Source organism: Scylla paramamosain, chromosome 33 (assembly GCF_035594125.1).
Source record: "Scylla paramamosain isolate STU-SP2022 chromosome 33, ASM3559412v1, whole genome shotgun sequence".
NCBI lineage: Eukaryota > Metazoa > Arthropoda > Malacostraca > Decapoda > Portunidae > Scylla > Scylla paramamosain.
Genome location: NC_087183.1, coordinates 17,984,868 through 18,000,442, shown reverse-complemented (window position 1 = coordinate 18,000,442; position 15,575 = coordinate 17,984,868). Strand labels below are relative to the sequence as shown.

General features: G+C 44.7%; 3 protein-coding genes across 5 annotated transcripts in view; 2 read left to right on the top strand and 1 right to left on the bottom strand.

Annotated features, from left to right (window-relative positions):
• LOC135089870 (uncharacterized) overlaps positions 1–3,175 on the bottom strand; it is a 35,518-nt gene extending 32,343 nt beyond the window's left edge. Inside the window, exon 1 of the mRNA XM_063986034.1 lies at positions 3,018–3,175. The gene's annotated coding sequence lies outside the window, so the exon portion shown is untranslated. The remainder of the gene's footprint in view (positions 1–3,017) is intronic.
• On the top strand, positions 2,799–8,430 carry LOC135089871 (uncharacterized). Of its 3 annotated transcripts, none has more exons than XM_063986036.1 (6): positions 2,799–2,917; positions 4,938–5,058; positions 5,185–5,312; positions 5,662–5,933; positions 6,505–7,091; positions 7,296–8,430. In XM_063986036.1, exons 2-6 carry the CDS (start codon positions 4,969–4,971, stop codon positions 7,896–7,898), a joined length of 1,680 nt encoding a protein of 559 aa, XP_063842106.1. In that variant the 5' UTR covers positions 2,799–2,917; positions 4,938–4,968; the 3' UTR covers positions 7,899–8,430. The 3 variants fall into 3 exon arrangements, with proteins under 3 accessions (XP_063842106.1, XP_063842105.1, XP_063842107.1); XM_063986035.1 differs by lacking the exon at positions 2,799–2,917 and adding an exon at positions 3,835–4,182; XM_063986037.1 differs by lacking the exon at positions 2,799–2,917 and adding an exon at positions 4,603–4,770.
• Positions 8,431–13,696: 5,266 nt separating this feature from the next.
• The window catches only part of LOC135089868 (uncharacterized), a 66,657-nt gene continuing 64,778 nt past the window's right edge, over positions 13,697–15,575 (top strand). The window contains exon 1 of the mRNA XM_063986029.1: positions 13,697–14,561. Within this exon, the coding sequence (XP_063842099.1) occupies positions 14,504–14,561 (58 nt within the window). The 5' untranslated portion in view covers positions 13,697–14,503. The remainder of the gene's footprint in view (positions 14,562–15,575) is intronic.

The window sequence follows — 15,575 nt, the reverse complement described above, 5'->3', positions numbered from 1 at the left end:
AGTAGTTAATTATTTAATTCATAGTTGTACTCCTTTTAATGTTCCTTTTTACTGTCTCTTGTTCTCTTCATCAACCTCAAAACCTACTTATTTACACATTTTTCTTTCTTTTTTCTTAACTCCCTTTTTTTTCACCACTCGCTTCCGGGTAAGTGGAGCATCCCAGGACGCTACTTATTCCAAAATTGATTCCACGTGTCAGTAGCCTTCTGAGTGAGGATTGGTGGTGGTGGTGGTGGTGGCAGTGGTGGGACTTGCTTAGTGTTGGGTGACATGAGAACACCAGTGCACCAAACCCCACCTCACCACATCTCTGAACCCCATCACATTCCGCCCCCACCATACTCCACTCCACCCTGTTTTTACCTGCAATACGCCCCCACCACACTGCATCCCCCACCACACCACACCTCCAGCCTTACTACGTTCTAACATCTTCCTCCAACCACGCCCTTCGCTCGCCACACTTCTGCCACGCCTTACCAAGCACTGCATTCTAGACCACTGTGTTGTTCCTCTCGCTTTTGTATGTTTTTCTTTCCCTTTCGTTTCTTCCTTCTGTCTTTCTTCCCTTCTCTATATCTTTCTTCTATTTACCTTCCTCCTTCATTTTTTTTCTTTTATTTTCCTTGCTCTTATCTTTATACCTTCCTCCTTCATTTCTTCTACCTATCTTTCTTAATTTCTTCTACCTTTCTTTTTCGTTTCTTCCCCTTCCTCTGTGTGTGTGTGTGTGTGTGTGTATGTGTGTGTGATTCACCTACGGTCGTCTGCTGGTCACCCAGCCAGCCGTTCTCCTACGGAAAGAGCTCAGAACTCATAGTGACCGATTTTTGGGTAGGACTGAGACCACTGACACACCACACACCGGAACAGCGAGGTAAAAAACCCCTCGGGTTACATCCCATACCCACTTGCTGCTAGGTGAACAGGGGATACACATTAAGAGGTTAGCCCATTTGCCTCGCCGCGTCCGGGATTCGAACCCGGGCCTTCTTGGTTGTGAGCCGAGCCTGCTAACCACTACACTACGTGTGTGTGTGTGTGTGTGTGTGTGTGTGTGTTCATCATCAATATATGCCAACTAGATCGCCAAACACATGGATATCTACAAACAAAATCGAGAGAAATCATAGGGGATCTTCTCACCCACTGATAACTGATTGTCCTGTACAACATATCACCTGCAGAATCGTTCAACACTTTCATGAAGAAATGTTTACCTCGTGTGGTTTGTCGCACGCAACGTGATCTGACAAGCTGCGTGCGTGAAGTACACAACGGTATATTTAGTCATGATCTTTCCCGATGATAACAGTAAATGCATTTTCTAATGGTTTTCAAGAGTACTGTACTAGCATTATGAAAACATCCTTGAAAATCAATTAACTTCCACTAAACTATCACTGCAATTTAAAAGACACCCTTGAAAACCTCATCAAATTTCATTAAACTATCACTGTAATTAAGAAAACACCCTTGAAAAACCCAGTAACTTTAAATAAAGCCCGCTAAAAGTAATCTAGTTTAGCAACACGAAGTTTCTGAATATATAGAATCGAAATAGACAGTAAGGGGCAGAGTGGAGGATACGACATTAATTTATCAGGTGTTGCGTCAGAGCAGCAAGAGTTCAGAGTAACCAAGCCTAGAAGAGCCACGAGGGCATCGAAGGGAAAGAGTAAGAGTAAGGGCAGTGAGTGAGAGAGTAAGAGATAATCGTGTTAGTTTAAATAAAAGGTCTGATTTCTTCATGCCCGCCCTGTTATCATTATCATCAGCAGCATCAGATATACCGTCATTATCAGAAACATCGAAAGCAACATCGTGGAAAAAGATTAAAGATAACATTTATACAAACACCATCGCCACCACGAAATACATTACAGAAAACAGTAGTCGTATTATCAGAAATATCTAGATATGTAACAAGAACAGGGTGAAAAGAAACTGGTGATAATAATACTAATACCACTATCATCACCACAAAACACTAATTAAGCAGAACAACATCATATCTTACATTTATCACATACAAGATTTATGACGATTAGAACTGGGAAAGATTAGTGATAGCAGTAACACGTGTACTAAGATCTTCACCACAAAACAGTGACAATTTGGAAAGAACAAATATACTGAAGTACTCTATCCCATATATTTTCTTTTTGTACGTTTTGTATTCAGTGAAAGGTGAATAATCAGATACATGATGAATAAGCAAGTACCCGCAGAGTGAACGTGGTTAAGAAAGCATCATGTAATTTAGAATATAAAGTCATATTTTGAAACACTTCTGCGCCGAACCTCCACTACATTTGAAAGCCTATTGTTAAAGCTATACCAGCTTTAAGGATCTTTATATATATATATATATATATATATATATATATATATATATATATATATATATATATATATATATATATATATATATATATATATATATATATATATATATATATATATATATATATATATATATATATATATATTTATATATATATATATTTATTTATTTTTATGGTTTTAGTAACTGATAAACGAGATTTCTACTAATCATCTCTGTGACCTTTGACAGTCGTCGTGATGAAAGGGCGAAGTGTTTCAGAATACGTGTGCTGTAGTGAAAAGTGATCATTGTCTTTCAAAGGTGCGGGTATCTACCTAATAGATATTTCCCATCTATACCTATACTAAAAAACACACACACATACACACACACACACACACATGATCGATCACGACAGAAGCAGCAAGCCTACCTCGCCTCTTCTTGCGCGCCTCCCGTAGGTCAGTTCATCTCATCGACCTGTACACCACCCAGGACCAGGCAGATCTCTCCTCCTACTCCTCCTCTTCAACCTCTTCAGACTAACCAGCTTTCGTGTCTAGCACTAAGCAATGACAAGGAAATGTGAGTGTTATGTTCCCAAGACTTCCTTTCTTAAGCTTGGAAGTGTTATCGCTTACTATAAACACATTCACCCACCCACTCACTCATTATCAGTACTCACCAAGACTCAGGGAACCGAGGCGAAGCAGAAAGAGAACACAGGGCAGGACAGTGACACAAAGCACCTAGTATTCTCTCACAGTGGCACAAGTAAGACTTCCCGACTCCTGGAGAGAGAGACAGACAACGAGCGAACCTTTCCCTCGCCCAGCTGTGTGTTGATGTTTCGTTGAGGGAGGCGAGGGTGGGTGTTACTGGCTGGTGGGGTATGGGAGAGGATTAGGGGGGAGAGGTAAGGTACGCAAGCGCTCTTCCTACCTGAATAGTGCTCCTCCTCCTCCTCTTCTAATCTCGCTGTCAGGAGTTTGTAGCTTTACATCAAGGCCTCTCTCTCTCTCCACACACACACACACACACACACACACACACACACACTCCCTCTCTCTTTCTCACATTGTAAACATTATATTGATAATTGGAATGTACTCACGGAAGATGATAACATGGTTTCTTGCAGCTTCCCTTATTTTCTTATGTTCTTGCTCTTTTAAATTCCTGAGGATTAATATTTCCTTTAGCAAGCAACGGATAAAATATTATGTATAAATATTATGGATAACTGTTTTTATGCACAATAGTCTATTTCACGACTTTGTTAATTTTTGTTACTGATGTTTATTTGTAATCTAAACAACTAAGAAATAACTCGGAAAACTATCTTTTTTTGTGAAATATGAAACGGAGTTTTTTCTTTTCACATGAAAAAATGAAAAAGGTATAAATAATAACTAAATAAATAAACAATTAAGTACAAGAATCGTGCCATGATAAAATATTTTCCCTTACTGGAGAGAAGTGCCTGGAAGTGCCGTTACAGAGGGCGAATGTTGAGCCTCAGTGTGCGCTGAATGTAAACAAACACGGGTCCATAGATCACAGCTTCATTCACTGTTGACTCAGTCACCCCGCGGCTGAAGAAATACGAGGGATCAGGAGAAGTACTGGGACTATATGACGATAAAGATGAGGAAGAAAAAAGTGATAAACTATGCTAGAAGGTCCTAGATACATAAGAAGGAGAGATCACAAAGAGGAGAAGGCAACCCGTGATAATAAAGGGAGACAGAGAACAGACAGACATATCACAAGGGCTTGTAAGATCTTTAGGATAACTGCACCCTTGAAGGATACGAGGACCTCACCATTTCTGCACTTTGTATTGAGAGGTGAGTACATCAGGCAATGGTGTGCATCTCCTCAGAGAACACACACACACACACACACACACACACACACAGAGTACAAGGGGACACAGTAAGAAGTTGAAGAAAGTTAACTGTAGAAGAGACATCAAAAAGTATATGCCATAACTGTCCATGCTTTTAAGACCAAACTGGATAGATACAGAGACGGGATACTATGAAATTACTCCCCTCCTGTAAACCACAACAACTAGGTAAATACACACAGCCTGTTTTACAACATAAAAGTGATCATCTCTTGCCAGGAATGTTCTTACCTGGTTAGGCTCCCAAGAGGGAACGCGGCACGGCTAGCACGCCAGCCCTAGAGAGAATCACCGAGGAATGCTTATCAATAAAAGGGGCTTGAAAGTGTGCTATAAGCGCAGAACAAATGCCAAGGGTATATCAGGCAAATTAGCAGCAGAAATTAGACAGGCATTGACTCAAGAAGTTAATCAATCCTTTCTTAAAACTATCAAGAAAATCTGCTTCTGCCACACTGATTGGAAGTGAGTTCCAGATTTTCACTACTCTGGCTGAAAAGAATCCATGTCTGGCATCACAACGACTGTAAGGAAGAAGGATTTTGTAACAATGTCCTATCGTGCCAATAGTAGGAGCCAAAGTAAATAAAATAAATCAGCAGAGTGTGGTAGAGAGTGTGACTGTGGGAAACATCAGACAGCACTGTATAGAAATTTGATTTTAGTGTTTCATGCTTATATTTTTAATTACAGAATATAAACGTGGCTTCAAGAACCACAAGAAATGAGCTTCTACCTCCTGCCTCCCACAGGCATAACGTCGCTGTACTCACTCATGAAGGACGCGGAAACAAGACTTCTTTATCTATGTCAGGTAGATATACTTAAGCCAGTTCTATAATGTGAGTAGTTTACTCTTAATAGGCTGTTGAGAAGTAAGGTATGGCTATATTGTTTATTTACATTTATAAATATTTATCCTTGTATGCACACTTTGCAGCTTCACCAGCGCTGGGGTGACAATGAGAAGATCCAGAATCTCTTCCGTGACCACCTCAATCTTGCCTTCAACAGTGACTGTCTCATCGAAGGCACAGAGAAGGACTGCACCACGTCTTACATGCTCAGGTTAGTTGATCTTTTCTTGCCAACTTTTATCTCCTTGATTACAGGCTGAATATTAATATAGCAATCTTAAACCACAGTACTGATACCTGTGACTCCAAGGGTGACTGTTTGACTGCATGAAATTATTGTCATATATATTTACATAACTATCACTAATTTATTTATTTATTTACTTCTTTTATTTAAGAGGGGCTCTGTCCAAGGGCAACAAAAGGCTAAAAAAAAAAGTTTCACTGAAGCTGCCAGTCCCTAAATGCTAATTGAGTTTAATGTCCATATTTCTTGTGTGTGCAGGTGTGTAATAAACTGTATCATGAGTATCAGTTTAATCCGTTTTCTTATCTTTCAGACTCGCAGCTTTAGGTGATGGGAAATTTCAAAGTTTCCTGACCAGTGCAGAAACATTATTCTTGGAACATCGACTGGTGTGCGGAGGAGAAGTGGCAATAAGGGATACCATATCAGAGGCACTGACTCACTCGGGTCTTGCTTTAGAGAGCGTATATCTCACACATTCACAACATGTATTCATTCAACAACTACAAAAAGTGTTAAGAAGTCTTGTAGCTGCTGGGATGAATGAGTGTGAGGACCGAAAGCTGTGCCACCACTCTGTTAAAGGTATGCATGTCTCTCAACCTCATTACTACAGTAGCAAATGGCTTGCTTTTCAAACAAATCAGTTTGTGAACAAAATTTTGAACTCATAACAGCTTCATTTGCTGTACCATAATTTAGTTTTGGAACAAGGTACATGGCAGATGGTACATGATCACTGTGTGTGTGTTAGTCATGCTGCAGCCTTTGCTCATTGCATGTCTGTGCCATACTGTTCTCTTTTTGGCTTTGTTATTTATAGTTTTATTCTTTATTTAGTTCTAAATGAACATATAAAATAAACATTACACTCATCTACACCACATATCTGATGTGTTAAGTGTTGGGAAGTGGTGACACTATGTTGCCATTCCCCAGTCTTTGCCATTTCTGAGGCTTGCTGTCTTATTAGAGTTCTTGAGGCCTGTTCATTACACCTTGTCTTCAGTATCTTGCATTTAAGATGAGCTGAGGTAACAAAGTGCAGCATCCTCTGATTGTTTGGTCACCAGTAGAGGATGGCTGATACCTAGTTCAGTGTATCTTCGGGATAAACTGGTGTTAAGATTTTAATTCATTGTCACTTTTCCAACAGTTCCATGGACCCTGGTGCTGCCCCTGGTGAAGACCCGCAGTGTGGTGCTGGAGGTGGGCCAGGCAGTGGTGGAGTGCTCACAGGTGGTGCAGTTATTGTGTTGCCTCTTTGAGACATTATTTGTTCTTGGGTTCAAGCAGTTGGTGGCTAGTAAAGTACATGAGGATATACTAGAAGATAAAAGAATTGCTGCCATCATCAAGAATCTGTACAGATTGTACAGAGAACATCATGTAGGAAAAATCATAAGACCCTCAAGATACCTGAAGCACACACAGATAGAAAAGGAAGCCAGACATTTTCCCCTGTGCATGCAAGACCTGCATAAAGACTTGAAGCGTCACAATCGACTCCGCCACTATGAAAGGTACCGGTTCACCTTGTACCTGAAGGACATTGGGTTGCCTTTGGATGAGAATATTGCCTTCTGGGAAAGTTATTACAGCAAACCTCACAGCAGCGGCTCAGGGGGCTGCCAGCATGCGTGGCAAGGCAGCAAGAATCGCTACGCATACAGTATAAGACACATGTACGGCTTGGAGGGACGAAAAGTCAACTGCGCATCACACTCCTGCTCAAGATTACAGGTAGGCATGACAGGATCTTCAAGACCTGGTGGCCTTATCAAGTGGCCAGCCATGTGATATCCACCATAGTTTATGTACAGTATTATTGTTGTGGAATAAGTGAACATTAATGGTGTTGTATATAGTGGTCATCTTGGAAAAACAAGCTTAGCTTATTAAGTTCTATTAGTTATGCATTATTAAATTACTTATTTCTCCCTTTAGCAAATAGAATCTCACCCCCAAGAGAAAGGTGGGTGCCCCTTCAGCACCTACAGGCCTGACCAGGTGATGCCCCTGCTGCAGCCGCTGCTTGGCACCAACACCCACATTGAGGATGTCATTTCCATGGAGATGATGGCTGGGAGACCCTCCGCTGCCTGTAAGACCCTCATGGCCTTCACATTGCTTAAAATGCAACAAAAAGTAACCAATACCACACCCAACAGTAGTTTGGAACAAGCAGGTCATCGTGTCACAGGAGAGATTGGACTCTCAAGATTGGTGGGCCCCAACGCTGCCCCTGAGTGTGGGGCAGTGCTGGCCACCACCACCACCACCACCATCATCATGACTACTCAGAGAGAGGCACGTGGCATCTCACAAACCCATACCACGGGAGATGCTGGCTTGCATACGAGTGGTGGCGAAGGATGTTCAAGGGGAAGTGCAGTGTGTGATGCTGGCTGTCCTGGCAAAATTAACACTGCAGGAGGAAAATTTGTAGTTGATATTGAGGACATCACAGCCTTGATGCCTCAGTGTCTCTTTAACAGACCGTCACAATATTATCTAAAGGTTGTCAGTGGTGAGAAGTTATTATCTTGACCCATCATCATTAAAGATGTTAAGGTTACAGGATGTGATGTGATAGAGGATGAGTCTGGTGACAAGAAGAGCTGGACTAAGGCATGTGAAGTGGATCTTAAAGTAACTGAATGAAAGATCAAAACTTAGTAGAGTTTTAAGAGGTACATTTGAGGAAACCTAAAATTATTAACTGAGGACCCATAGAGTTTTAAGATATAGATCCCAGTAAACCTTGAATTATAATTTTGACTGATGACCTTCAGTAAAGTTTTGAGGAATAAGCTCAAATAAACCTAAAATCAAGAACCTTTAGAATTTTAAGAGAAAGACTCCAGGAAACATATTTTATTGAGGACCTATACCAGAGTTTTAAGAGGTAGACCACAGGAAACCTAAAATGATTAACTGAGAACCTTTAGTAGAGTTTTAAAAGGTAGACTCAAGGAAACCTAAAATCAATGACCTAAAATCATTGATTGAGGGCTTTTAGTAGAGTTTTAAAAACACTAAATTAAAAATAATGTAACATTTTAATAAAACAATTTTTTTATATAGTTTGCAATGAATTACCTCAACACCCATTGTATCCTTCTGCCTGTCTTCCTTGAGATGCTGAAACTATGCTGAAATATGTTGAAAGTTTTCCTATTAATATAAATGAAAAGGAAAAACTAAGATGGGTGAAGAACTAGATTTGAGAAAAACATGAATTTCTCTTTAATTCACAATAACTAATCGTGAGACCAATAGATACTACTACTACTACTACTACTACTAATATAGTACTACAACAACTATCACCATCACTACTACTACTATTACAGGAGCTAGTCACTTGGTACTGGGGTGGATGGTACTTAGGTTAGATGATCCTCAAGACAGATCAGCCTGAGTGCAAATAGGCCTCAGGATATTTGGTACTAGAGACACTTGGTGAGATAATGAATGAGTGAGTAGGTGGACAATGGAAGGATGGGTGGATAGATTAGTGGGGTGGTTGTTGTGGATGGGTAGGTCAAAGTGCAGTGGATGGGTTGGTAGGTGGATGGTTTGGTGAGTGTGGGCGGGTTAATGGGTAGGAGACGAGTGGATGGATGAGCGGGTGGGCCTGTAGGTAGTGTGCAGTAGATGGATGGGTGGATGTGGTTGAGTGGGTGGCTGGATGGGTGGACTACAGGAGGTGGGTGGGTGAGTGTGAGTCGGTGGATAGATGGATGGAGTTACGGCTGTGGGTGGGTGGATGTGAGTGCACCATCAATACTAAAACTACCACCACCACCACCACCACTACCACCACTGTTGAAGCTTCACAGGGCTTCAAAATAAGACCATTGGCTGGGGTGGACTTGTGCCTATACGAGTGTGAATCAGAGTGCGTCAGGGCGGAGTATCTTCCCTCAGGACCATTTGTGTAATCTAATTGGTGGCCGCCAACCTATGCCGCCCTCTGATTGGCTCATCTGTTAGTGGCTGGGTTACTTCACCTCTCTCTCTCGCTCTCTCTCTCTCTCTCTCTCTCTCTGGCAAGGAGTTCAAGAATTTAAAATGGATGAGAGACTGAAATTACTAGTAACTATATTGCATTGGGGAAGTGGACAAAATAAAGGGTGAGAGAAAGTAGAAACCTTTCCTCTCGAAAGAGTTCATGTCATAGGCAGGGAGGAATACAGAATCAGGCGGAGAGTTCCGGAGTTTTACCATTAAAAGAGATGCAAGATTGAGAACACTGGTTAACTTTTGCATTGGGAAGATGGACACAATAAGGGTGAGAGAAAGTAGAAAAAGCCTGGTGCAGAGAATTTAACCATTAAAAAGGGATGCAAGATTGAGAATACTGGTTAACTATTGCATTGGGAGGATAATAGAGGTGAGAGGAAGTAGAAAGCCTTGTAAAGCGAGAGAGGAGGAAGGCAGGCGATCAGTTAGCAGGTTAGCAAGGGTGTGAGAGATGAGCTTCGGCCTTCGCTGCCCTGTAATTCCAAGCAGGTGGACGCGACGCCTCAGTTCCCGGGCGAGTCTTGTGCAGCATAAATAAGAGGGAGTGACAGATTATTATTGTTTATATCGGCATGTTTTCCACCGGCGTGAGAACCTTCGTCGCCATCCATCACTGGGGCGGCATCCTCGACACGGTGGGGTCTCTCTCTCTCTCTCTCTCTCTCTCTCTCTCTCTCTCTCTCTCTCTCTCTCTCTCTCTCTCTCTCCACACACACATGATTAGTCAGGTACTCTATATATTTTACATTATTAACGATGTAGATTCCTTGTTAAACTATCACTGGAATCATGAAAACACCCTCGAAAACCTCAGGAAGCTCCACTAGAGCCTGTTAAAAAGTAGGAGCTAGACATGACGCCTTGACATTTGAGTGTGGTCCAAAGAGACACTTCAAGCTGCGACACAAGACCCAAACCCTCGAGGATCAAAGCAGAGGCGGAGGAGTCCATTGAGGTGTCCAAGTGTTTGCGTACTAAAGGATTTGCGTTATTATTGGATCTAAGAACTTGTTTTGCTCCTTTCCGTGTAGTATCTTAAGCTGAAATGATGCTGAGTCCTTCCAGATGCTACTTTTTCTAATCCTGTCTTTCTGTCATAACCACTTGGCATAACCACTTGGTGCTAATGATCAACTGAGATTATTCAAGAAGTCAAAGGATGTCAGATGGCCTATAGACAGTACTGAGGGATTTTTGGCTGTAAATTGACTTCCTTTCCAACAGTTTCACGGTATATCGATCACGAAAGAGCAATAAGGAGGAACTTTAATGATTAGTCCATTTTACTTATCTCTATTTCCAATCCTCGCCATGTCTCCTGTAAATGCAAGGAAGTGAAACAAGAAAGGCAACAACTGAAAATTAGGAGAAGAAAGAGATACACGAGTCTTGAGTCTTAAAAAAAAAATATTGGTTAAATATTCACACTGACAGTCAGGACACCTAACTTTGTCAGGCAGCCTCTCTCTCTCTCTCTCTCTCTCTCTCTCTCTCTCTCTCTCTCTCTCTCTCTCTCTCTCTCTCTCTCTCTCTCTCTCTCTCTCTCTGTAATAGCGTCTAATGGCGGCCATTCTTCAAAAGCCGCTATCGTCTTGTCGAGCATAATTACACTTCCCGAAGCTCCTGAGAACATAGACTGGTCGGCAGTAGCTGGCCGCCCCTCGCCTTCTCCTTCACGCGGCGTAATTTAGTCAAGAAAACTCGCGCCTTCTCGACCCTTAGGACTCGGATCCCTTGCCTCCTTCTCCTCACCCCCTTCCCTGGACCGCCCCTCCCTCCACGCCACGGCAGAATTGACCTCCAACACCCGAATAACACTCGGCCCCATATTTACCCTCACTATTCTCCACTTGGCGAGTATCGACCTCCAATAGAGGCGCCATCAGCCAGGTAACGTGCCTCTACCTCACAACTTCACCTTCCTAATGTCCCAAGTTCCATCGCAATGCCTGGTGGGGCCGAGTAGCCGCCAGAAAGTGCCTCTCTCCTCCTCCTTCCCCTACTTCTCTTTCCCTCCTCCCTCCACAGCTTCTCCCAGCCAGCGTAAGGAAGAGGTCATAGGGAGAGTCATAGGTAGGGTCACAGGGAGAGGGAGGGATGTTTAAAGGAGGGAGATAGGAAGGTAAAAGAGGTAATGGGGGAAGGGAATGCAGGGAAATAAGGAGAGAGGGAGAGAGAGAGAGAGAGGGCGAGGGAAATTATGAATAAAGAGCGAACGAGGGAAAGGGGGAAGGAATGGAGGAACGAGGGAGGGATGAAGGTATGGAAGTAGGAAAGTAGGAAGAAAGGTCGAGAGTGAGGGAGGAGAAGAGAGAGAGAGAGAGAGAGAGAGAGAGAGAGAGAGAGAGAGAGAGAGAGAGAGAGAGAGAGAGAGAGAGAGAGAGTAGAAAGACATATGTCACGGGAGAGAAGAGGACAGACAGGTCAAGGTGGAGAGAGAGGAGAGGGGATGGTCAAGCGAGAGAGAGAGAGAGAGAGAGAGAGAGAGAGAGAGAGAGAGAGAGAGAGAGAGAGAGAGAGAGAGAGAGAGAGAGAGAGAGAGAGAGAGAGAGAGAGAGAGAGAGGTTAAGAGGGATGGAGGGAGAGGGAGAGGGAAGGAGGGACGTGTCTTGTGAGAAGGAGAGGGAAAATAGAAACATGTCTAAGGGTGCAGAGAGAGAGAGAGAGAGAGAGAGAGAGAGAGAGAGAGAGAGAGAGAGAGAGAGAGAGAGAGAGAGAGAGAGAGAGAGAGAGAGAGAGAGAGAGGTTATTATATGTAGATGCGTTGTGGCGTTGTAAAGTTGTGGCGTTTTGAAATAATTGTTTTGTGGCGTTGTGATGTTTTGGCGTTATAGCGTTTTAGCGTTTTGGCATCAATGCACCTTGACTTTTGTGGCGTAATGGCATTTTGGCGTAATGGCGTTTTGGCGTGACGTTGTAGCGTTTTGGCGTGGTGGCGCTGTGTAGTGGCGGAGCAGCGACTGGTCAGCCTGGTTGGACGGTAATCTGGCTCGATCTAAAACTTGTCCAAAGTGCCAAAGTCAATCCAGCCTGAGGAGTGTCCGCGCACCGGGCCGCCGCGCCGCAGGAACCCCCACATCTGTGTCAACGGGGCGTGTTGTCGCTGCGGCTTAGTCTTGTTTCACTTCATCTCCCTCTTGAAGCGTGACGCGGCCCGGGGCTCCAATCTCGGGACGCCGGGGAAGGATTGGACTCTCAGGCTTAGAAGAGGCCGCCGTGTGTGTGTGTGCGTGTGTGTGTGTGTGTGTGTGTGGGAAAGGAAGCAGCTTAATGAACCTCAAACTGCTCTACTGATGACGCAAGCTTCCCTCTGACACTTAAAAGAGAGGGAAATGAGAGGCCAGGAGAGACGATTATACCCATGAAGTCTCGTGTGGCGGTGACATTGGTAACACTGGTGACGTCTTCCCTTACATTTTCGTCTAGTCTTCACGCTGTCTCGTCCCTGAACTGCAATGATAACGATGAGGCCCCGTGTGGTATTAGTGACATCTTCCTTCATATTCTGGTCTAATCTTCGCGTCTCTCTCTCTCTCTCTCTCTCTCTCTCTCTCTCTCTCTCTCTCTCTCTCTCTCTCTCTCTCTCTCTCTCTCTCTCTCTCTCTCTCTGTGAGCCCCACTACATAATGTCAGGGGAGTAAGCGGGGGACAATTGCAACTTCGCTCCTGTGTGGTGTGCGAGCGGCTGGTCTGGGCGGAGGAGGCTGTTCCTCTTGATAAGATGGGTGAAAGACTTTGTGCAGTTGACACGGCGTTATTTGGCGTAAGGGACCAACGACTATTGTCTAAGTTTCTCAATCCGGAAAGCAGCGGATCAGTGAATTCTTTGCTCCTCCGCTCCAGGGCAAGGAGTCATTACCCGGCAGAGGCTCAGCGGCCAGGGAGTGAGGCACAGTCACGTAGCTCCATAACTTAATGCATTCTACGTTTCTTCTCTCTTACCTGAGTAGCTTTGTATGATAATTGTCAAAGCAAGTAGGATTACACCTGGCGAACAAATGAAAAGAGATGCCAAAATTTTAAAGCGATCAGCGTGCATCTTTCACTCGACAAATGCATCAACAGTACAAAGGAAATAGTGAATCATAACAACACGACAAATAAATTATTCAGATGCATTTTTCCACGCCAGCCTCGCTCTTGATTGTCACCAGGTATAACAGGTGTTCTGGTATCGCCTGCAAGACTCAGGCTGCAGCACCCCGCCCACCTGCGCCCCCCCCTCCCCCCATTCCTCCACCGCCCCTCCTGCTCTATCGTCCTTCGCCGCGCTGCAAAGGACGAGAATCACATCAGGTCGTCTTACAAGATACATTTCACACTTGTAGTTTCCCCCGACTTTCTTCCTTCACTGAAATCGAGACCAGTGTTTGATATCTTTATTACTTTTACTTTCACTCAGGCCTTGTCTCGCCCGCCTCCGCGTCAATAAGATATGGTGTCCCTGTGTTCCTTGCCGCGCGTGCTGTCATGGGTGGCGCGGCCTGAGACGTGCGAGGCTGAGGGTCGCTGGTGCCTTGCTGGCGTTGACTGGCGGGTGGCAGCAGCACGCCCGCTCGCCCAATGATAAGGCCGATCAAGGTGCCAGTAGCTCGTTGGCCGCGCTAGGGGTAGGGTGTCGGTGTCCCTCGCTCCGGCCCTCGCTAAGTGGCCCTGCGTGACGTGACGCCGCACGCCACAGCCACAAGCCATGCACTAAACATGTCTGCACTTCTCTGACAGTTCCCGCTCTCTGAACCGACAAGCGGGGCACGCAGTGGACACTTGTAAAAAGTTTCCTCAAAGTTCTCTCGCTTCCCGATGAAGTGTTTGGTGGCGACAGGAAGGCGTGCTCGAGCTGACGCTGCATGAGGGCACCGCTGGCCATCCAGGACTTGGCGAGGCAGCGCACTCAGGCCACGATGAGTCCCCGCTGGCTGTGCCCTGAAGGAGGCGAGTGAGGAGCCGCGCCAAGGTAGGTCACGGGTCGCGCCTGCCTCACCGCCACTCGAACCAGAGGGAACCTGAGAAGCGCTGAAGGTTCCTCTCAGTGTCCCGGGACGGCGCCGTGGACGAGGCGTGACTCTGTGTGAGCCACGAGCCGCTAAGTCAACCAGTGTGAGCCAGGCCAGGCCGCCCCCGCAGCCATGGCGTGTGGGCGGTGGCGTGGTGCCTGGGTCCTCGCTGCCACGCTTCTTATCCAAGGTTAGAATGCGTACAACTCCGCATCTTTCCATAAAAAAAATATATATATATATATCCTAAAACACACACACACACACACACACACACACACACACACACACACACAGATCCTTTTTGCTTTCTCTGTAGGGAATAACACCCGAGTGGGCCTCTTTTTCTTCCTCTTTGTTGCCCTATGCCAGCGTCCTTGCATAAAAATCACCCGCTAAACACATACAATCACCACTAAACAAACACTCAAACGCACTCTAACACGTGACAGACAACAGTTAAGCATCCTCTTCCTTCTATTAGCATTTCTTTTTCGTGTGTGCGTGATAAAGGGCCGAGCAATACCCAGGATCCAGTGGTACTCTTAGAAGGCCACGCCGCGACTGTCTTGTGTCACCACGTACTGGTTAAAAGAGGAGCCGAGGAGAGTGAGACACGTGAAGACACTTAGGCGGGTCATGGTGTCAGAGCCTTAAGCGTTGGCGACAGGTTAGGTCAGGGAGAGCAAAGCAGCAAGAACAAAAACTATGAGAGGACAATGATGAGAGGACAAAATGATGCGGGATTGTTAAGGTGTACGTATGGTATGGTCTCTCTCTCTCTCTCTCTCTCTCTCTCTCTCTCTCTCTCTCTCTCTCTCTCTCTCTCTCTCTCTCTCTCTAACCAACGAGGAAACAACAAACAACAACAACAACAACAACAACCACTACCACTGCTACTGCTACTACTACTACTATTACTACTACTACTACTACTACCACTACTACTACTACTACTTCTACTACTACTACTAGTGCTACTACTACTACCACTACCACAAGTTGCAAATTCAACCCCCATTGCTAGTGACTGCAACGAGGCGAGGCGCGGGGTGAGAGGAGAAGGAGGAGGAGGAGGACAGATGTCAGTGCTTGGGCGTGAAGGAGGGAGAGAGGAAGAGAGAGAGAGAGAAGAAGGAGGTGGAAGGTGGACATGAGGAAGGAATGAAAGGATAGCTGGAGGAAGTGAGAAAGGATTGAAAAA

Excerpts from the sequence above, each read along its gene's own strand:
- LOC135089871 (XM_063986036.1), top strand. The coding sequence starts at position 4,969 with ATGAGCTTCTACCTCCTGCCTCCCACAGGCATAACGTCGCTGTACTCA. Across the intron at positions 5,059-5,184 it reads GACTTCTTTATCTATGTCAG|CTTCACCAGCGCTGGGGTGA; the intron begins GTAGATATACTT and ends CACACTTTGCAG. Across the intron at positions 5,934-6,504 it reads GTGCCACCACTCTGTTAAAG|TTCCATGGACCCTGGTGCTG; the intron begins GTATGCATGTCT and ends CTTTTCCAACAG.